This window comes from Onychostoma macrolepis, chromosome 06 (genome assembly GCF_012432095.1).
Source record: "Onychostoma macrolepis isolate SWU-2019 chromosome 06, ASM1243209v1, whole genome shotgun sequence".
Taxonomy (NCBI): Eukaryota; Metazoa; Chordata; class Actinopteri; order Cypriniformes; family Cyprinidae; genus Onychostoma; species Onychostoma macrolepis.
The window spans coordinates 25,807,894-25,832,074 of record NC_081160.1 but is presented as its reverse complement, the minus strand read 5'-3'; the positions used below and the strand labels follow the sequence as shown (position 1 = coordinate 25,832,074).

General features: G+C 37.7%; 1 protein-coding gene across 4 annotated transcripts in view; it reads left to right on the top strand.

Moving 5' to 3' along the window:
* Nucleotides 1-4,108: 4,108 nt before the first annotated feature.
* The window catches only part of pdzrn3b (PDZ domain containing RING finger 3b), a 90,533-nt gene continuing 70,460 nt past the window's right edge, over nt 4,109-24,181 (top strand). Inside the window, exons 1-4 of one of the 4 annotated variants that reach the window (XM_058778391.1) lie at nt 5,576-6,052; nt 6,344-6,399; nt 8,023-8,109; nt 10,647-10,754. In XM_058778391.1, the coding sequence (XP_058634374.1) occupies nt 10,749-10,754 (6 nt within the window). In that variant the 5' untranslated portion in view covers nt 5,576-6,052; nt 6,344-6,399; nt 8,023-8,109; nt 10,647-10,748. Of the gene's footprint in view, nt 5,261-5,575; nt 6,400-8,022; nt 8,110-10,646; nt 10,755-24,181 lie in introns of those variants that run through there. The other 3 variants (XM_058778389.1, XM_058778390.1, XM_058778392.1) reach the window with 3 other exon arrangements.

Below are 24,181 nucleotides of genomic sequence, written 5' to 3'. Positions count from 1 at the left end.
TTGAATTTAATTTCCCTATAGACTTAAAATTGCACTGTCAGCAGAGTCCATCAGCAAGTGGCTTGCCCAAAAAGCAACACCACGTGTTTTGATTCTATACAAAGTGGAAATTATTGTACCTGATCACATTGTTATTAGTGTTGACTGGTTCCTGGAAGCTAAATGAAGATATCCACCTTATTTCGTAATGTGGAAGTAATATTTTCTGTAAATGTGCAAGACTTCCCATTCATTAGATGCTATAGGTAATTAACTACAAGAATAACAAATACCAATTTTTAGTATCAAGCAGCTAAAATAACTGAAAGCAAGTGACACCAGGAGCCTCATACATTCAAGCTACAAATGGCCGCACACACTCTTACGTTAAAAATAAGGTGGACAAAATGTACTGCCTTTTCATAAGAGAGTGTTTTTGAAAGTCAATTTCTGTATACAATAATTTGTTGGCCAACCATTCGTAATATAAACTAAGATAAACAGTTTAATCTGCAATATTAAAAAAGTAGAAGTGTTACACTTGAAAGCTGTGTGTACTCCCCCATCTCCCATTGGTTACACTATCGGAAGGCCCCGCCCCAGACTCAGGTCATTGGTTGCGCCACTGTTGCTGTGCAGGCTGCTTGGGATTCTCAAACAAACAGAGCAATATTTTGAAAACACCAAGGAATAACAGTATTTACACTTTTTGGGGAAATCAACCTTTGGCTTACTTGTATATATCCCAGCTTAATGTGCAGAGACAAGTATAAGTATTTTTAAACACTGAAAAAATAAAAAATAAAAACAATTTTTCCTGACTTTGCAGTTATGTGCTGATTTTCCACATTGCTCCATATATAAACACAGAAATATAAAGGTGAGCACTTTGCTGTCATAAGTTTTGCTTACACCATCTGTCATCGGCATCTTCCAGGAGACAAGTGTGGCCTTGCATGTGTTGCATCAAGGCCCATTTCCTTACCAGTTCACAAGAACAAGATCACAAGGTCACCATAAGATCCGCATAGACTTGTCTAACTCCCACTGCAAAACAGAGTACACAACCTAAGCATAAAGACCCTAAAAAGGTCCATGAAGAAAGCAGGAACAGTGCTTCATTTTTGGGTGAACTACAGTAATCCTATAAGCCAGTTACTGTACTGGTTCCTTTCAACCGATTCCACGATGACCCGGGTGACTGAAAAACTTCACAGACAATTGCCAGACATTTTATAATAAACTGCAACTGGTACGAGAATATAAAGGAATGTCAAAGAAAAAGCAGCAGACTATAGGAAACATCTGTGTTTCCACCTCAGGTGGACACAATATGGGCTCACCGCTAACAGTCTCTGATTGGGGTCAATGGCAGAGGGCTACAGACCTAATAAAATAAAACAAATGGATAACGAAGTCCAGTTGCTTTCAACTCAATTTAACTGACTCATATGCATGTAGGCATGTGTAACAATGTGCACAAGTGAGCAAACGAATTAAAAAAAAATCTGAAAATGCATCAGTGCATATACAGTATAAGCAGATGTATTTCATAGCCCAGTGTTTACAACTGACTGCAATATAGGTATGATGATAAAGAAAAAATTGCTTAAGAAATGTCTCATTTCACTCATTGCCTTTGATAGGAACTCTGTCGCAATGCAGGATGAAAATGTATATCCAGAAAAGCAATTAGTCTTTACAAGATCCCGCAATCCCACATCGCCCTCATGTTCTTGACATATCGTCACTATGGCAGAGTGGTGATGACTGCAGTGTGGCTGGCATCCAAAGCTCCAAATGAAGCCCTCATCTAAAGAAAGGTAGACCTTTCTGTATCCCTCTACATTAGATAAAGGCTTCAGCAATTACAAGCCTATAACTTTCTACATAGGGAATCCACTATATGGACTTAGAAATTTCCAGTATTTTCATGGATTTAAAAGCGGGAGATTTGTTTCTATAAGGAAATAAAGTCTTATACAAAATTGCACAATAACAGAAAAAAGCTCAAGAAGTGGGTTAACTAGCAGCATGTGAATTTAGAAAATGATTTCAATTCACGACAATGCTTTAATAAGCGCTTTGCAGTGCAAAAAAACAATGCATTGTTTTACTGAGCCTATATAGTTTACCTCTTTAATATAACAAAAAGCACTCTAAAAAGATACATTCTGGTATGCCATCAAGCCACCAAAATATTTCTATACATTATGAAAAGATGCAACATATCTTACATTACTTTAAACTGCCACTGCAGAAGTCTGAGGGTCTCTTTTGACTTAAATATTCGAGTTCATTAGATCCAAAAGGGTGGGGTGAAAGACTCTAGACATGTGAGCTAAGATGGAAGAAATGTAGAGCATGAGAAATGGTTCAGTAACATCCAATACAGCCCGGAGTCTAAGAGCTAGATCAAATCTTATCACAAATGATCTTTATTTTTAACCTTGCATTACTTGATCTAGGTCATCTGAGTTCTCTGCCACAGCCAACAAATAAACAAGACTCAAGTTCTTTCCTAATTTACAAGGATTATGTTTTTGGTAAGTGCACTTCAGTGACTATTGTTTATTTTGAATGTTTCGTATTACAACGTAATGATGTGTATCCAAACTGCATCTGTAATGTAATTATCTGGTTGCACATGATCATTTGAATAATAGCTTGGCAGGTGGTTAAATCAAGGTTGAGACTTTAATGATACTACATCAAGGTCAACATTATACTGACTTTGGGGGATATCTTATTAAAGATCTATTTGTTTTTCTATCTGTATGATACTAGACAATTTACCAGTGCTGTTTTTCTCAACTTCTTGAAAAGAAAAGAAGAAAAATATATAAAAAAGGAAGATTAATTATAGTGTTGGCTGTACATTTCGAACGTAATATTCAAAATCTTTGACTCTTTTGAAGTAATGATTGGATTACTTCTATCAGAGCCAATATTAAATTACTGAGCCACTCCTCTGACATTTGTTTTTCTGAACTACAGATTTCCATCTGAAGACCAAAAAAAAAACACAAATTTATGCGTGATTGCAAATGTTACTTTTTTCTTTCATTTTTCCCCCATACCCTGGAGTCAGTAATGAACTTGGGAGTCGTTATTTAATAATGCACATGTGGATTGAATCGCTATGTCACGGCACATCAATGAAATTTGATTTCACAGAATATTGATGAAAAGAATTTCACATCTTCAGATCAGTCAATAGCAGGAGAGATGCATGCTGTTCACAAAGGATAGTTAAGCTGCAAAAGTAAAGGCCTTTCTTGTCCCCTCACTGCACATAGCTGCCAGTGACCCTGTCTGTGGCTCTCAGTCATTTACAATTCAAATGCTTTTATGACCATGCTACTTCCTACCGAGATGGAAAATGTCCTTATTTAAATGAGCTGTATTTACACTCCAGGTTTCTCTATACACAAAACACACTGAACACAAATACACATTTTTAGGCAAATCATACGCTCACAAGCTCCCATTTACTTATCAGAAAACAGTTCAGACAGATGATTATTTTCCCCCTAAGAGGCATCACTGGCCACTCATGCAAACCGAGAGGATGTGAAGAAACATCTTTAGCTTTGGGGCTTTTGAAATCTGTAATCTTGCTTGAGCTTCTCAGCTGCTCTGCATAAGCACACAAAACATGTTTCTAATGGCAGGTTTATTTAGTTATTTATTTGTGTGCGTATGTGTGTGTGTTTCTTTAGTTACATTTCTGAATTATATCTGAAAGGTATATCTGATATGGTCCAAAAAAAAAAAAAAAAGCATTTAGATATTTAAGCCATGTTTAATGAATGCATTGCATTAAATGACAAAACATCAAACCAAGTGGCATCTGCATACAAATAATGCTAAATATTTCATGAAACAATAATAACAAGGGTGCAAACAACTGATAAAGTAAGTATAATACAATATAATACAAAATATTTTAATATGTTAAATAAATATATATTTAAAAGAAATCTGGATCTAATGTTTGGTCTGTGTAAATAATTTAAAAACAGAATATAAATGTAATTATTTATCATTTTAAATTCTAAATTCATCATTAACACATTAATTGAATGACTTTCAGAAATAATCCCACTTTGAAAAACAAACTATATATATATATATATATATATATAAACAACTGTGACAACTAGCCCTGGTATCTGTGTAAACCTGTTTTATTTAAAACTCACAAAACTTTTTCTAAAGTGTTTCAGTTGAAGAGTGTGCTTGCACTATATTTCTTTGTATAAATGTTATCTAGCGAACATCATTCATACATTTTAAGTTTGGTTTAACTTTTTAGGCTAGTCTAAGCCACCTTGTTGAGTGCGCAGTTCTTCAGATCGTTACGGTACCCAAATCTGCAACACTTCTCTCCCCCATAGGAAGTCTCAAGCAATTAGTTCAGTCAGTAGAAGTGCTCGTACTAGTCTACTCAGTTTCTCTGAGCTCTTCTAATGACTTAGTCCGAAGAGCGATTAAACCCCTGTGCTATTTTGTGGGAGTCCCGGTTCCGTTTTGGATTTTCCCTTAAAAAAAAAAAAAAAAAAAAATGGGATTTGAGTTGGATCGTTTCAAGGGGGCTGTGGACCCAGACTTCAAATGCAACTTGTGTAATAAAGTTTTGGAGGATCCGCTCACTACCCCGTGCGGTCACGTCTTCTGCGCCGGCTGCGTGCTGCCGTGGGTTGTCCAGCAGAGCAGCTGCCCGGTCAAATGCCAAAGGATCTCCACCAAAGAGCTCAACCACGTCCTCCCTCTGAAAAACTTAATATTAAAGTTAGACATTAAATGTGACAATCACGCGCGGGGCTGCGAGAAGATCGTCAAACTGCAGCATCTGGCGGAGCACGCGGAGATGTGCGATTATTCCCCTGCCAAATGTAGGAATAAAGGCTGCAGCGAAGTGCTCAACCTTAAAGATATGGATGCTCACATGCGTGAATCGTGTGATTACAGAGCGGTGGGGATATGCGAGAGTGGATGCGGATTGATGCTCACTCATAAGGAGCAGAAGTTGGACAGCCACTGCTGTTTGAAAGCCCTCAAAGCACACAACGGCGCGCTGCAAGGGAAAGTTGTCAGCTTGGATAAGGAGCTGAAGAAACAAGCTCTCAAATCAACTAAAAGAGAGAAATCACTTTTGGCTCAACTGTCAGCGGTTCACAACGAGCTTCAGATGACAGCGCTGAAGTATCAGAAGAAATTCACAGAGTACAGCGCCAGGATTGACTCGCTGTCCAAGAGCCTCGCTCCACCGTGTAAGGTAAGAGAACAATATTGACAACAGCTTAACTCTTACAAGCATTTACCATGGTAACCAATCATTTTCATTACTACAGTAAAACAGTGGTAAAGCGTAGTATTGGTCACCACTATCATTAAATAAGCAAAATAACGATTCTGAATGTAACTTGAATGAAATCTCATCGTAATTTGCATGATTTTATGAGAACAATGCTTCATAACATGGAAGCTGTTTTTGTTTTGCCACAGAATAAAAGTTTTAATGTGCTTTTGTTCTCCCCATTTATTTAAACGTTTATAGTCAGAGTTGTTTAGCTTCAAACTCTGTAGGCCTATTATCTAATTTCGTTTAGACTTTCAAAGCGACAACAATCGAGGATTCCTACGGGAATCGGTTGTGATTGGGCGGTAGGCTGCAGGTAATCACAGCACTGTTGATAACTTGTCGATTGCAAGTATGATATAGCTTTTTATAGTTCTAGAAACAGGCTTGAAAAAGTCATTAATATCTAGTGACTTACATTTAAGGCAAAATTTGGATAGTGACTTCTCCGCCAACAAAACTAGTTCGGCCAAACCAAGCTTCGCGTGTAGTAGTAGTTCAATCAGCTCACATATAACTCTGGCCTGGAAAGTCACCTATGAGTGGAGCGGAGCGACGGACATTAACGTCCTCTCTCAAAGCGTTCCAATCCGTCAACTACATCTACACTCCGATTTTTCCATTTCACTAGGAGAGAAACCCGCTTCGAGAGAATATGGAGGCAGAGGAAACAGGGTCGCGCCGACTTAAAAAAAATCCTAACTCACTGTAGGCAAAGCTAAAATTTGAATTTTAGAATTATTGATGTTTATATTCAGACTCTATGGGAAATTTCATGTTGTTTTTTTTTTTTTTTTTTGATTGATTGATCAGATTTTTTTATGTCAGAATTTCCTCTAGCCCCAAAATACACTTTACTTAAGCTGGCTTGAAGTATAGACTTCATTGGTTTTACTGTAAACCTTCTAGTTTAGTATGGGTTTCAGTGAAGAAAACATGTTACATAGTGTGAGACATTTTAGGCATTTGAAAAGCTTCATTATATTTGGTCACATTTAGAGACTAGAGCTGTTTGAGGCCTTGTCGCTGAGGGAACACTCAAGACAATTTCCAAAGTAGGTATTATTAATTTGGATATTGACTTAAAATGGTAGTATATTTCAACCATGAGATTATAAAATTTAACAAAAGCACAGTATTTTATTCATTCCTGTACATCAGAACATGTGGTATGTACTTTAGTGTATACTTGTAGAAAACTGCATGTGCTAAAAAGAATACTTTGGCACATTGCCAGATTTGAAGAAGAAAAAAAAACTTTACTATGGCTATTTTTCCTTAGTGCATTATGTCCTTGCCATGCCTTACATCAAGTGCTATGACATCTTCTGGCATGTGTGATGCCCCTCAGATTAGCTATAATGTATTCTCACCTCAGGACACCATTGGAGCATGGAAAAATGTCAGTGAGTTACACTTGTGACAGATAACCTCCCTTGACCGCTCTATGAAGGAGCACAAGATCCTAAGGCAACCTCCCAGTGAGTGAACATGTTTATGGGCTCTGAATGATGTCTTGGTGCCAGCGACTGCCTTCCTGCTGGGGAATGTGGTCTCTCTTGCTGTTCCCATCACATGGTTCATCAGTCAAGTGAGTTGAAGCAACGCAGGGCTGGGAAAAGGAGGGCGATGATGGGGAGCTGACATTTGCAGGATTGGGCCTGTCTGCTGAATGCTGGGCTGTTGATCCAGCTGCTCCAGAAGAAAAAAAAAAGATATCACACGAGTGTTTTCAAATCATCACTGGAGCATTTCAGCATGTATTATGCAGAATATATGTATATGTTTGTTTGTTCTCGCAATTCAAGAGAATTTATTCTTTAGATGAGTCATGCTCTGACATCATAGCACACTTGTATTATTTACCAAACTGCCCTGTTCTTATACAGTAATCAAACTGAAACATATTAGCAGAAAACCACTGACAAAACCAAACAACAGTGATGTGCAATTATTTGAAGTGGAGTCACTGTCTTCTACGGACGTTGTTTCCCATATGGGACTTGTTCCCATGACCTGGTCCAGTGGGGTGCATTCTTCACTAGGAGGCATACATTGCATACACTCAGCAAAGATAGTAAAGAGGACACTGTACATGCATGCCATTGATGTCTGTATTATATTTAGACACTGTATTCTGTGGCCTACAGAAATGACAGCTGCTTTAGTCGCTGATCCTATGCAGTGCCACCCCAAGCGAGGAATAAAATGCTGACACCACTCGTTTCTCCACGTTCCGTCGTTCATCTGTTGAGAGAGCCGTTTGCTGCAAATGTATTAATATACTCGACCCAGTGAGCAGGGAATAAGGCATTAACCCTTAAAGCCGCCGGCCAGTTGACAGCTCCTTTTCCAAGATGCTTTAAGCTTAGAAGAATTATGTAGATTGCAGAACATGATGTTTAATGACTCTAACAGGTGTACCTCTTTACTTGTTTGGTCACACACCACTTTTGGTCACCGTCAAATGTAAACCGTGATACCTGCAGATGATTTAAGAGCTTGTACTATAAAAACACACCCTGAAGGGTTATATTTGGCATATTACGTTTGGAAGCTCAAATGTTGCTACTTCCCAAATGGAAATGCTTAGCAATTTCATTGGTGTTTTTCACTTTTCAAAGGTTTTAAATAGAATTATGTGTGAATTAATGGTTCATGGTTTCCTCTTTTAACAGGGTGGAGAGACCAAAAGTGTCACAGCTATACTCCATCGTGAGTCTGGATCTTTAGGCTTCAATATCGTTGGGGGACGGCCATGTGCGGTAAGTTTAGAAATATTTGGCCCTTCATCTTACATCATTAGCTATGTTTCTCTCACCCTGTTTTGCGCATTTTGATGTATCGCATCAGATACGAGTATTGGAAACACCAAATTTCTAAAAAAAAAATTAATTAATTAATCTGGAAAAAGTTTTTATGCTTGCTTGAGGTGGTTTTTGAAAAATTGTTAATGCAAATAATGGGAGATGGAAATGTATTTTATGAATAAATTCCTCCATGCGCATCAAAAAAGTCTTTGCGCTATGGGACTGCATAATCTGACTAACCAGTGGACCGATCTCGTTGCACAGCATATGAAATGTTTTGATCATTCTTAAATGCCCGAGCAAAGTCTGTCGTCAAAGTATTTCTCTATAATTGCCTCCTAGAACTGTTCCCAAACAGCAGGCATCCTCCTTCAAAACCAATGACCGCATTTATTGTGTTTCATCTGCTTACTGAGGCGCAAGTAATTTATTATATATAAAAATATTATATTATATGCATGTATACTCCTGCTTTTCTTGGTGATATTTAGTGCCAGTTTATCAGGAAGCGACGATTTTGTTCTCTTTTGACTCAGATGAAAATGGTGCTTAATTACAAATGTTTTATGTGATATTCCAATTTTGCGCTTAAGTTACATTCGCAATTTTGAATGGAAACCCGGCTGTTGGCTCATTCTATTTCCTGTTTCTGCCCCAGGTCTACTCCAGGGTTTCCCAAACTGGGGTTTGTGAGTTTATGAAAAGCTAACAATTAATTAAATCCTAAAAATATACAATGAAAAAAATGGATTAAAAATAAAAACAATTAAAATAAACACTTTTTGTTTACCTGCATGTCATGTGACATTAACTGACAACAAGGAACCATGAACATGCAGATGTGTTGATAAATTATTAAAATAAGAATTTTAGCTCAGAGGTGTTTGGCTAATGTAAAAAATTAGGAATCTCAGATCACGCATATTTTAAATATACAGTATATAAACACATTTTAAGTCCCTAGATTACCTCATGCCATACGTACATTATTAGATTTTGATCTAGTCTTAACCAAACCTCAATAATGATAATAAACAACAAAATATGAGACAGACCTTTAATATCTGTCAGGTTATTTCAGATTCTCAGTGTATCACTGGATAACTAACTTTTAAGTGGAAATGGCAACTGGGAAAATACAGACATAAATTATATCTAACATATAAAGTGCCACTTTGGTACGTCGGTCCACCCTGAAGTGGTAGTTGTGGTATCCATATCAGTGTGAATAAGCACCAAACCCTTTAAGAAGTGTTTGTTTGTGGTTCGTCTGAAATAGAAGTGTGACGCACTTTGGTCTGAACTGGACTTTTGCAGCAAAACCTTCCAAAGGGGAAAACTACTACTACAGCCAAGTTTCCAAGGCTTCTTCTAAAACCCAGATGTTGCCTCATCACAAAGACAAGGCTTTATTTATTTATTTAAAATTCACCACTGTTATAGTAGATAGCACAAATTGCTATGGCTGAGTTTATGCTAAAGTGGAAGAGGTCAGTCACTAATGAGTGACACAAATGGCTGCGTCTCTTAGCAACTGTACAACTACTTCAACGTGGCCATGACCCCTCCCTAGCAAATGTTTGACATGCCAGCCATCCTGTCTGCTCGTAAGACCTTAGATATGTTCCTAAAACTTCACGAGCTGCCTATTTAGAAAGCATTTTAAATACCAAAGGTGCCAAGAATTGTAGGAAGCAATGTTTATTTTTCTCTCTGGAATACTTGATTCTGATTAGTCAATCACAGCATTGAGTGGGAAAATATTTTTGTATGTTATGCATATTTAATTTTGTATATTTTCTATTTAAATATTAAAATTTTTTTTTTTTAGAGTACTGCATCTTTAGTTTAGGACATCAGGTCACTTAATTAATTGTTAACAGAGTTCATGTAGCCTAATTTTATTCTACAACATATCTAAATTTGCTGGGATAGGATCCTCTGGTAAATAAGGATGTTGTTGTTTTTGTTGTTGTAATGGGTAAGAGGGAAGGGTTTACAGTAATTAACTGCAGAGTTCACAGTTTGACTTCCTGTGGTTTCTCAAGTATTCCATTAAAAATTACAGCACAGTGTCACACAACATGGCACAGAGTTAATGTTGTTTGATGTGGTTGAGGGGTGGGTTTAGCAATATTTTGGCAGAGGTTTTGCTATAACCTTCTTGTCCAGGTTATAGTTTCATATAATGAATGGCGATCATCTTTTTTAGTCACCCCTATCCTCCTACGAACACAATATGTCTTTCATTTGACAGTGCATTTGCCGAGAAGCTAAACAATGGAGCGCATTGCTTGTACACCTGCAAACAATTATTTGTGTTTTGGATGTGTCTTAAAGGGAGCGTGTATGTCTTTGTTATTCATTTTATTTTTATTTTGCAATAAAAATTACTTTGCATCTATGACCCTTAATAAAGAGGTTTATTGGATGGTAATTCAGATTTATTGATCTTTTTAGCTAAATATTGCTGCCTTGTTTTTGAATTGCAGGATAATAAAGATGGCACTTCGAATGAAGGGATCTTTGTGTCGAAGATTGTGGAAAATGGACCGGCGGATAAAGAAGGGGGTTTGCAGATCCATGACAGGATAATGGAGGTAAATACCTCTGTTTTACGCCAGATACTCTGGCCTAACCTGGATTCACTGCAACAACTTGAGAGATTTATTTATGATTTCCTTTCCATGCTAAAAAATGAATTTGTTGTGCATAGTGGCGCAAATAGAGCCAATCATAACGTATATGATATGCATTCACAGTTATGGAGATTTTGGACCAATTAGATGTGTAGTGCAGTGTCATTTGTTGCAGTCATGGCTAGTTGGGACAGAAATATTAAACGAGTTGCACCATGTCAGGACAAAGTTTTAAATCTAAGATTTTTGCCAATTACAGCTCATCCTGAAAGGAACAGTTGTACAAGCCGGTGTTGAACATAAATACCTGTAAATAAAATATTTAATGCATGTTATACCCTAAAAATGGCTTGGAGGTACTGCTTTTACAAAATTCCTTTTAAAAACTTCCTGTTAAAAGTCTTCCAGTGTTGACTATTTCAGAATATCTCCATTGTAATTTATTTGATGTTGTTTACTGACTTGTAAAGGAATCCTTCCTGGCTGGCTTCGGGTCAGAAGGCTCTCTCTTACCTTGGAACAAAATCTGGACTGTTTACAAAGGCCAAAAGTTCCCAGTGGTCACTTTTAAGGGTGCATAGAAAGCCAGCCCTACAAAGGTTGCTTTTATAGCAGCATGAAACTCAAGTGTGGTACAACGAATGCATTGAATTCGCTGTAGCATGTTATAAATATGGCCTGGGTCTGTACAATTGTTTAGCTAAGTTAATGTAAATATTTTCACTTCGTGTAGTTGGATCATCATTCAACGAAATGGTAGCTTTCACCGCAAGATTATTTCCCCTCAAGAGTTAGTTGAAAACATCACTTTTTGGTTGCGAGATTTATTAATTTGTGTTTGACGTCAGTATATGCAGTGTGTAGGATGAGGAAGTCGTGCCTGCTCTTATACTAACTTTTAAGTGCAGCCACATGCAGTGTGCTAACCGTAAGTGTCTTAAACTCTCCTGTTCGTTTAGATATGCCGCAAGCCCTTGAGACAATGGATAGATTGAGCCAACTAAGGCGACAGTAATGCACTCGGCGCCTGGTGACTTAAGACCACTGAACTGGGGGGATGCTTGAGTCCCAGATTGGTTAATGCATTGGGCAGAAATGTGCTAGTATGACTTACTTGGAGGAAGGGGCCAGAGTGAGGGGAAAAGCTTTGGATTGTGCTTAGCATGCCAACTGCTGCTTTGCCGTGATATCCGAGAGTGTTCCTTGTGGTTTTTGTGGATGTCACCTACATCTATGCTTTTTCTTTTTTTTAAAAAAGGACATCAACTTAACAATACATCGATATTTGAGAAGGGTTATCGGTGACTGGTTTAGTATTTTCATTGTAGTGTAAGCTTTTTCAAGATATTTTGCTCTAGGATGGCACTAGATCTAGAAAGTCACTTTTTGTCTTTTGTCTTTTGAATAATTAAGGTGAGTCAGCATGCGTGCCAGAGGATGTAAATACACAAGGAACTTGAAGCACAAAGCCCTAGGTCAGTCTATTGAGTAGACCTTTAAAATTTATAGTCAGAAACTCTCTCTCACAATGCAAAGCTGTTCCCATCCTGTGCAGTCAGTTTGGATCATGTGTACATGGGAATAGCATTTTCTGCTTCCTTCAGGAGATTTATCGACGGTTTTAAAACTACTTTAATAATGTTTCCGCCATTCGAAAAGGATGCAATAATGCCTTTCTTGCTATCATTGACACCTGAGGTAATGTGGTCTCTGAGATCAAAATATGGATTCTAGCATTACTTTAGTGCCTCAGGTGGTATCGCATATTTAATTATGTTGACTTGAGAAATTACTTTCTGTAGAAATACAATCACAGGGGAAGAATTAATGCAAAATTGCTTACAGCAGTTTTGTTTCCATTGAAATTTCACTTGTACGTTTTTAAACCAACACCCTGTAGTCCTATCCTTTATAGCCCATGAGACTTAGACTCAGCTGGAGTTTGCTGTTTAAAATATCTTCTTCCAGGCCCCAGCACTCCTCAGTCTCTCTTGCTACATCAGCCTTTTTTTTTATCCATCATACAGATTCTCCATTTATTTCCTTTTTTTCCCCTCACAGCTCATTTGGATACATATGTATTCCTTGGCAATTGTGCATAGATGCTAAAAATGTTACGGTCATTTTGAGGTTTAGCACCTTGCTGCATGTTGTTGATGTAAAATTATGATATCCTTTTAAGTTGTTTCTTTAATGTCAATTTTAATTTTTATTTTTTTTCCAAAATGGTTTAATTAGCTATGCCCAATATATAAGTTTCATCTTATTGGCCAAAATTAATCAAGTAATTTTTTAAAATCCATCAGTATTGGGTACTTAATTGTGAATGCCATTTTATCCAAATTTTTACCGTAATTTTTATACTGTTATTTAATCTCTAGCAAATTATGAGTTTCACTTTATACTATAATGTTGTGATTCCTCAATTCACTTGTAACATGTAAACAACTAATTTTGTACTTAATGCACTTTAAAATTGTGCAGAAGTAGTGCTGAGGTCCAACTAAAATATACTGAAGTATATTTGATTGTGCTAAAGTGGAACTATCGCAAGTATACACATTTTAGGCTTAATATTAAGAAATGTGCATTGTACATAAGTAGTACTCACAATAAAGTTTAATTATACTTTTCATATCAGTAAGTCTCGAGCGATATGTCCATAAGTTTGTTAATAGATTTGAACTATACTTAGTTTGAAATTAGTGTATTTTAAATATATTACTTGGCATTACTTGAAAATAAGTATCAGCTTATTATCAGGACCCATTTTTTAAACTTTGGCCAGTAAGCAACCAGCAACATCATAGAACACGTTTACAAATTGCATCATAACAGTCGCGACTCATTTAAACCTACTTTAATAATGTTTCTGCTGTTTGAAAGGGGTGTTATAATGCTATCTTGTTATCAAATATATGCCAGAACCTCTTTGAGTTTATTTTATGCTGTTTACCATTCAAGCGATAGACCGTTGGGTGACTAGTATTCACTGATCAGTACAATGCATTCTGGAGTTGCGACAGCATCTATGCTGAGAGCATCCAGGCAGAGCGTGTGAATTTGTGGCATAGGGTGAGCAGGGCCATCACGGTATTCAGCAGGCTTTGTGCACATGTTCCTGACAGCAGCAGTGATGGGTGACTCACTGAGCGAACATGAGAAATTTCAGTCAGGAACACACTGCACAGATCATCTGGCCCTTATGAACGAGCTCAAATAAATTTCACTGGCCGACTTTACAGAAAGTGAAGGAATGTTTAATTGCTCACATCTTATAGAGAGTGAATTGGAAAAATCATGAGAAATCCCCTTATTCTTCATCTTCTTTTGGCCTCAGAGATGTTATGTGCACGTACATGACATGCCCATAAAGATCTAGAATCTCCCACGGCCGTCCGGTGGAGGAGTATCATGGCAGATGTCCCTGTTAAGCACCAGAGAGGCAGGCTCAGATAATTCAGCGGATGAATAGCGCCTTGTTCACTGTAGACATTTATTTTCTCATAAAAAAAGATGTAAGAAGGGAAGGAAAAAAACGGTGCTGTGTTTGCGCTCCACACTGTTCGAAAACTTTCACACATAGTAGTCGTGTTTGCCTGCGACAGTTTGATTTATGCATGATTGGATTTAACACAGCACTTGTGTTTGGAAAAACATCTTTATTCCAGACTTCAGCTTTAAATTGTGATTGTTTGTATATCACAGGGATGCCCAGAAAAAGATTGCAGTCAGTTGTCCTCACATTAGAATAAAAAATTATGTACTTGTTAACATTTTTTAAAGTTTGTATATTTTTAACATAGTAAAAAAAGTGTATGATTTTCAATTAAAAAAGAAATTATGTGCACTAGCATCTCCAAATGGAGTAGCGCAAAAAAAAAAAAAAAAAGTTTTCCAAACATGGACCCCAGTCTGCGATTGTACAGTAAAACAGGTAGTCTTGCGCCATTGGTTGAGCCAGAAGTTTACTTTTCAGACCACTCAAAAAAAAAAAAAAACAGAGCTATGTTAAAGTGCTGCAGAGTCCCTGTGTTTACACTTGTCTGGGAAATCAACCCACGAATGGCTTACTCATAGTTCTTTCTAAACATTTAGCTGGAATAGAAAGCGTTTTAACCACAACAAAATGGCACACACCACCTTTACTGTTCGGCGCAGCTAGCGTACGTTTTTTATTTCATCTCACCCTAAGGGGTGTTGGGAGTACAGTACATGGCTATAGTACCTTTAGCTGCTTGTGTTTTAATGTGTTTTTGTCATAAAACCATGTTTTTTTGTTTTTTTTTATATCCAAGTGTAGGTCAGGGCTATCTTCAGGAGCATTGGATGTGTTGGGGTAGAAAGAGGTCATGGAGATAGACTAGGTTGTAAATGTCACCTTGTAAAAGCCTGCAAACAGACAAAGGTCAGAGGTTGAACAACAACCAGACTTTAAAAAGCAGCTCCACTGAGAAGCCAGTGTTTGCCATCTGAAAGAAGCAAGAGCCTCAACATAACAGAAGATTGGCTGTTTTCAAACAAGAGTTGAGTATGGCTGGGAATATTTGAGAAACATTTGCCATGATTTTGTCATTATAGTATAGTATATATTGATTTTCGCTTTTAATTAGCATTTTATTTGGCCTATTACATTTCCTAAAGATCATGCCATGCTAGTTTTGCATCCTCCTCAAATACAAGAGCACTTGGACAGATGTTTTAATAGCAAAATAATTGTCTTGTTTAAAATTTGCTTCAAATACATATAATGCATGTGCAGCCTTCTAGTAACACCAGTGGTTCTTTATCTTTTTCTGACTCCATATAGCTGTAAGGTTACCCACAGTGCACCACTTAACACCCAACGGTGCTTTCAGTTATTTTAGTGTGTGCTCGCTGTCAGATGTGGCGTTAAATGGCGTGAGGGGTGAGTGGCAACATGAAAAGAGTGGCAGCTTGAATAGATATGTTAAGAGTCTGGAGAGGATGGGGCCCATTGCTAGCATGCAGATGAGTCCTCAGTCCTTTGAACTCAGGTTGTTAGCATTCTTGTCCACTGATGATTAAGAAGAACCTTGTAGATCACAGCTGTAATGAAGGACAGAGGAGGAAAACATGTATAAAATGTGCAGTTGGTTTTTATAAAAAGGGAGATTCGGGATGCCCTTAGTCTTTGAGGGAAATTTATTTCAACTTCAGATGATACAGGCTTGGTAGTCCCCTAAGATCTTTCTTTGGTTTTGTTTTGGGGGGAGTAATTTAGAAAGGGCTTGGATTCAAAGTGTTCTTAATTCACCTGTCATTCTTTGATCGCAATTCTTAGTGAAATGCTGTTTGGGTAAATCTCATAAAAACATGCTAAATTTTAACCTAATAAAAATGCAGAAGCATTTAAGACTACTTTGTAACATTTCAATTTTTTTAAGTGTGCAAAATGAAATTTTCAAAACAATAAAGCAAATTTTCATTACTATACTGCATCTGTAGTCTAAACACTGATTTATTTGTTTTGTAGTTCTATCCTTAGCGAAAATTCTTAGTAATATTAATACAAAATGTTTTAATTATATTAGAGTAAAAAAAATGAACAGTACTCTAACTCATCTAGTATACTCTCCACTGAAACAGGCATTAACCTTAATCTGTCCCACTCTGGACTTTATGACCAGTATGCACATTTTTGAATCAGGAGAATGTGTTCTTAGCTTCCTCAGGGACACAAAGTCAGGTCAAACCAGCATGGGGCCGCCCGGCCGCCCTGCAGTGTCCAGTCTCCAACCTTCTTCCTTGACAACTAAGATATCACAGCACATGTCATCTTTAGCGTGGAATGTGTCACAAGGTTCTCTTGTGTTATTTCTGACCGAGTCCAACAGAGCTAATCAGAGGTGGCAGCTAGTTCACTGTGGGCAGTATCACATGTTATTTGGCATCTGATGGCAAGAAGAAAGCCTTTGTCAGAGACTTTATTGGATTTGTGCCTCTGTCTTTTTTCTAGATGGAAGCTAGCAGGGAGAAGGAGAATAGGCAAGTAAGACTGTTAGTCCCAGTGGAGAGCAGCTTTCCAGTTGACTGGAATGGCTGACTTAGCTTATTACAGGACATTAAATCCATTGGAAGTCTTAAAAGGGATATAATAGGCTTCTGGTCTTGGCTTCTGTTATAGCAGAGCATGTGTGAATGAAATGGACAGTCCTGTGGTGCATGTATGATTGTGTGTATACAGTGGTGGCCAAAATGATTAGAACAGTAGTATTTTCACCAGCCAAAAAATGGTTTTAAGTTAGTTATTTCTATCTTTTGCTGTAGTGTGTCAGTAGGAAATATCAGTTTACATTTCCAAACATTCACAATCCAGTGAGATTTTTGTTTACACAAGTTTTAAGATGAGGATGCTGTCAAAAAATAATCTCATAAATATATTTTCTTTATCAATTAACTTCTATTAACTAAATTATATCAACATTTGGTGTGACCAACCTTTGCGTTTAAAGCAGCTTTTGCCCTTGGTGCTCTTGCGCATAGTTTTTCCAGGTCTTTAGTCTGTCTTGGTTTGTTCCATTTCTTCTTGTCACTGAAGATGATGATGAGATCAGATCTCTTTGTGTTGTCAGACTCCTTGTGCAAACAAAAATCTCACTGGATTATTACAATTAATGGCTAAACAAATGTTTGGAAATGTAAACTGATATTTCCTGCTGACACACTACAACAAAAGACAGAAATAACTGACTGAAAACCATTTTTTTAGCTTGTAAAAAATACTAGTGTTCTAATAATTTGGGCCACTTAGTTTATCAGTTCATTACTATTCCTTTCAGACCAATATAGAACTTCTTGAAACTGCCTATCAAGTAGTCGCTAAATATGATTTAGCCTACTGTAAATGTGTCGTGAATTCTGTTCAGCAGGCTTTTTCTCTATTTTAAGAAGTTATGGGTATAATTTATAGCTTCTAAAAGATTTAGAGAGGGGGAATATGTAGGTATAATTAAGGCTAATTGTCTTTCCAATCAATCACCGGGCTTGTGTAAACATATCAGTAACAATAGTCTCAGGTTGCCTTCCCAGCTGTTTTCACAGTCAGACCCCGTTAACCCCCACCCTCCATGCAAGCCGCCCACCCCCATTGCCTTTCTAATTAACTGCCCTCAATTAAACGCTAATAGGCTGATTAACAGACCCTCGGTCGTGAAGTAATAGGCAGTCGTTTCCTTCTTGTTGCCCTCAGTAATGCAGGCCAGGCCTCAGGCCTGTTAATTACAGCCCACATTGAATGCCCTCAGCAGGACCTGAGAAATGTAGCCTGTCCAAGTCAGGAAAGTGTGGTAGATGTTGAAAAAGAGCATGTCTGCATTATGGATTGTTTCAGCCATCTGTAATGCTAAAGAAGAAGAGAAGGCTACCACAAAATGCTCTCTGCGGTAAGGCCACTTGTTGACTTTCGCTGGGCTTTCAACTCGTGGCTCTACATATCACAGTAAATAAATAGGAATGGACAAATCATTATTTAATTTTGTTCATATAAGGAAACTCATAATTTTTTGGTGGCTGGGTATCTGAGTCAAGACGTCTTATCGTCTGTGATTTTCACCAAATATGGTATCAAGGAGTCAGATCATTTATGAATCCATCTACTTTTATGAGAACACATGAACACAGTCTTCCTGTTTTAAGACTTGGACGTAAAGGTAATTTTCTGCTCACTCCCTCTTTTTATGGACGCACAGCCACAGTGATCTTGTAAATGTACTTATTGAATGTCTGTTCTGTAATTTAAGCTTGGTTTTCACCATATTTCAGCAGCTAGCTCATGATTAAAGTAAGCACGTTGCAGCCCAAGCTGAGAACTGAAGTCCTATTTCCTGTCATAACTCACCAAAGTACAAGACTACACTTCTCTGTCCCTCCTCCCAACAGATATATAGTTTTACTGTACTCAACATGACTATTGCGATGCCAGAAGCATATGCAGACTTGAATACTTGCCCAGTGCAATGCAAACATGTGGCCCAGTTGTTGTTGTTGTTGCATTACTGCACAAGTAACAGTCACTAGTAGGGGACTATAGATTTGATTTCCAATGTCCTAGTCTTTAAACCAGATGTGTTACTATTCTGGTAGCTAGCATAGAAGAGAAATGCAGCAATGCTGAAAATATAGTGGGTAACCTACTTGCTTTACATTGCAAATTGTATTTTTATGTGTTTTGTTAAACCTAACTGGCATAGCTAAAACACTCTTACTTGCATAGTATGTTTTGGACCTAAGAAGACTCTGCTGAATTTGTTGTATGTCTCACATATGGTTACCCATCCTAACCTACTACCACAAGATTTCTTGTAATTTTTGGGTGTTCCTGGTCTAGTGTTTCAACTCGGGGACAAGTGAAGTCAATAATAGTCCAGTTGAGTCTTCTGTTTGGCTACAATTGAAACATAGTTGGTCTGAGTTCGATGGTTTAGGTCTTTGTGTTGGCAGGCTTCAATAATCAAACTCCTTTTAAATCCAGACAACATGAATTGGTGTAGAATTCCTTCGTTCCTAGCCTGACAAGCTCTCTTTTCAAGAGCCGTTTAAGAAAGCAGTCTTTCACACATCAAACAAAGTGGAACCAGCAACCGCTGTGCACCCTTCTCATGTAAATGAGTGAAAACACTATTCCCAAGTCATGTTATTGTCCTTGTGGACCTACCGTGTGCGTCCCTGTTCCACTGAAAGAGATGTACTCCTTTCACACGTACCTTCTCCATTTGATTGTAGACTTCCTGCGTCTTTCAGTTTAGCAACAGAGAAATTTGTTTGACTTAATGTGACAAAGTGGGAACTGGATAGTCCAATATATTGTTATGTGCTTTGTAAATACCCTATGTTCTCAATTCTCAATAGCTGTTCAAACTTTTGCTTGAATTCCCCAACAAGAGAGTTGCAGTGGACTACCAGTTGAGTTTCTAATGTCAAGAGCAACTATCAAATGTATAATAATTTTAACACTCAGATTTTGACCAGGGTTCAGCCGGAAACTAAGTAATCGGACGCTTGGGCAACTGCATTGTCCTGTTATATATTATTCTTGATGTGCGTTCTTGTGTTACTTTGATACACCTTCAAATGCAGGGGCGTCCTGATCCTGGATGGCTACCATGCTGCAGAGGACCGGCTAATCCAGGTTTGCTGGACTCTAGAAGCTTTCAGGCAGTTATGTTGGAGCAGAAGCTGAACTGAGGAAGATGGCCATTCAGGAGCAGGATTGACATTTGATTCAGTTAGCTAGCTGCAAACATGTTTACAGTTACTTTGTATTGATGGCAGTTGTCCTGGCAGTGAAAACTGTCTAAAGAATACACTAATTAATATAAATTAATGCCTTCTATATTGGCCCTTGCACTGAGATTGTAAAACTTGCTTGCATTTCATTGCAAATTGTGTTGTGATGTTTTTCAAAATGCAACAATCCATGTAGTTGCTTAGTGTTTCTCGATACTTAGGACACTTACTTCTGGCTTTTAAGATTGTTGAAGACTTTTATTTGATTAGCTGGTTGAAGCCTGGATACTGTGCTTAATTGTGATGTACAGCCTGGTGACAGAGTGCATGTTTCTTGTGAACTGGTTATTTTAACTGTTTTTGATTGTTCTGTAAATTAAAACATGGTGCAACCCAAGTGCAATACTGTCCTCTAAGACCTTTTCAGACAATGAGTCACTGTGGACCACAGTTTAAACTTTCACCTGACCGCAGGCGAGTTTTAATTTATTGGTTTTCCGACAGAAATCTAGCCAAATCATTTCACTTACATTCATTCTTTTCCATTTGTCATGAACCTCGTCTGTTACTCTTACTGTGTGAAAATAATCATTGCTGTGTTTGAGTTGGCAGCACCTTAGAGTGATGTGGAACTGGATAAAGCACAGGAGAACTTCTGGACACACGGTGACTGGTTTTTGAGGGTCAAAAAGAGGCAACAACAGAGGCTTCGGTCAAAGTCTTACACTCTTGGGGCAAAGCTTTCTGACTTCACACGGAGACTGCAGACGGGCCCTTGCGGTGCGGAGTTCGGCAGCATTACAGGGAGTCATATTGAGGGCTAGACCTTGGAGATGTCGAGGAAACGTTGGGTCAGACATAAAACAGATGGATGGATAGCATGGCCGTTGATCACCATGGTGGGTTTAGTAGCTATAGAAGAGGCGGTTTAGGGTGGAGTATTATGAGAATGGATATAGCGAGCCCTTTTGGACTAGGTAGGTGGTGTTAAATAAACCTGGCCACATCTGCAGCAAGGCATCAGGTTTCTCACACGCCGAGCAGCTTGACAAGCACTCCTTTGTAGACTCTCTCCCCTCACCTCACACTCTCTCCGCACCACTGTCCTTTTCTTCCTCACTTTCTCCTGCACTGTCCCTCTCTCCTCTGTACCTCTCTTTTTATCCTCAGTATCCTAATCCAACTTGAGAGATGCCCACCTTAAATACAGAATGAGACAGTGTGGAACTAAGCCATGAACACCATAAACATGAATGGTAGAAATGGAGGCAAAATCCCTTTTTTATGAAATGGTGAGAGGAGACATGCCAAAATTGTGTCTTGCAAGGTGAATGTATGTTGATGTGTTCTTATAATGCCAATATTGTTACATGGTGTGAGATATCTTATAATAGATACAGTTGGACTTCTGTAAAACTTTGACTCTAAAATCAATAATTCCTGTGTTTTTAGTGTTAATAATCTTGTTTTAGATGAGTTGAGCATTATAAAATGTTAGTTACCAAACTATGTGATACTGCTTCTAAATTCCTTGGTTTGGTGCCAGAAATACATAAATCCTCTTCCAGCTGTCTTCCGGCTGTACGTCTGCTCTGGATCTAAGACAGAGCCGAAAAGCACAGGAAACAGGACCATGGAATTTTTTTCTAATGGCGTGAGAAAGATTAGAATCTACTATTGTTCGTCTTAATGTACTTAGCCTTACTGTTAAGGTGCTAGTTCACTACACATTTCTTCAGTTTGCACTTCATGGTTACGAGCCATTTGATTTGTTAGCGATGTTAATATAACAAATGCTTGTCCGTGCTTTGCCCTCAAATTTAATTCCCTTTAAATTTCCTGTTTTATTTTTTAAAGCGATTGGAATCCATCACTGTTATATTTTTGAACATTATCACTTTAACTAAGCTTAGAAAATGAGAACCACATGTTTGGCCACATTCTGAAGGTAAAAGGTATGTGTTTTAAAGAAAAAAGAGAGACCAAGACCATCTTGGTTCTTCACAAACTTGTACGTTTCCTAAGCAGATGTGTCCACATTCCTCTCTGAAGGCTCATGTTTTTGGTGTGATGTTTTTTTTTAATTTGTACAACTAAAGATTAAATGGTAATCTGTATGTGTCTGTGCTTAGACTTTCATGTCTTAACACGGAAATCACATTTTTAATCCAAAGTAGTGGCCTCAGGTGTATGTCAGGGCTTTGATTTATTTTTTTCCATGTTCAAAAAATCCAGTGTAGGTTGTGACCTTTTCAGTCAAAGCCAAATGGAAGGTGTTTTAGTCTGTGTTGGAAGTATGTACAGCCATCTTGATGGGATTGTTGCCTTGCTCATTTGTCAGCTCTTGTAGGAAAATTCATCTAATAATAAGTCTTGCATATTTATCCATAACCTCTCTGTTTTGACAGATTGACTTTGATTATTTTCAGAGCATAGTTTGTTTGTAGTCAGCAGGTATTCCTCATCTAATCCCAGATGTCAAATGCTTTTAAAATCCAAGGTTCAAGATCCATTATGAATGTTTTTTTTTTTGTTTTTGCATATTTTTACAGAGAAGCTTCTCTTACATAATTTCAGATAATGTTAACCAATAGCCTAATAGCCTTTTACAGATTGTTTTGGAAAACTCACATTCACTTGTGGCTCCACTTTACTATGAAAAGCCCACTTTCCATGATCAAATCCATTCCTGATGGATAAAATCAAGGTCTGCCCTACATTTTTCCCTGCATTGTTGGATAGTCTGTTTCATTTGGAAACATTAGCATTAAAAAGAGTTACAAAGGCAGTTTTAAGTTGATTTTATTAGCATGCTTTGATTTCCTTTTGATATTTAGAACTTGAGAACAGCTGTTAAAGTACCTGTTTCATAAAACAAGTTTACCAAATAAGCCAGGTTTATTTCAGTTAGTTTGTTTTATTGTCATTTGATTTGGTTCAGAATAAGTCAGACTATCTGAAATAAGCCTGACTTATTTGGTAAACTTGTTTTATGAAACAGCCCCCTGGTCTCACAGTTGCAAAAATGTTTATTAACAAACAGTTGTTTTTGATTTGCCAGAAGTACCAGCATGACGATATGAATCATAATTAGAACGATTTAAGAGTTAAACCCATCCCCCTATTTAATGCATTTCTCTCGCTTAATCATAATTATTAATATTTTAACATTGTGCATTAAAAAATAGACATTTTAAATGTTACCAAGGTGCATTTGAAAACATTTATACATCCAGCTTTTCCAATATTTAAGTTAGACAGGATGGCATAGGTGCTTAAAAGTTGCCAAAACATTTGGAAACATCTATTCTATTTGATAATATTGATAATTAATGATTTATTTACCGTTATTACAAAACATTAGTGTACTATAGACTACCTCAAATAGGTAAGTATGTTTTGGATGCAGCCCAGACATTCTCCAAGAATCATTGTCAGCATTTTCAAAGACCATAACATCTTTCATGTTCTGACTATCTCCATCTCTTCTGTTTTGGGAACAATTTGCACAGTCCTTGGAACGCTGGTCAATATTTTTGTAAGCATTTGTAGTAGGAATGAGCAGACTGCTCTGTGATCAAATGGCGCTTTCATGTGTGACCTTCTGATGACTCTCCTCTACAGGAAGCCCTAACGAAGCTGAGGGTAATCAGATGACAAGGCGGGCGGCTGGCCTCACCAGCCTTTCAGATGGAGCTCTGGTTGAATGGGACAAACAACAATTTTTAGTCTCGTCTGTATGCCAGGAGTCTCGCCTAGAGTCTATGTAGAAACACGTCCAACAACAAATGTTGGTTTATGTTTGATGTCCTTGAATGGGTTTATTTAAATTTTTGTACTTTTTGTACTTTTTTCTATGTTTTTCTAGGCTTGATTGTGTTTATGGGGTGCAGTCTAACATGTTCATGCTTCGCTTTTTTTAAAAACGCATAATTTACCTTTATTCCACACCACTCTGTCCCTTCTCTGATAAACACGCTGATCATTTCCTGCTTTTATGAAGCCCCTCCCTCAGAAATACATGATGGACTCTGATTGGTTAGCTGGTCGAGTGTGTTGTGATTGGCTAAACCGCCAATCTAGTGCGCGTCTAAACGTCCCACCCCTCACCTCAGCGGCATGTGCTCCGGTTGTATTGT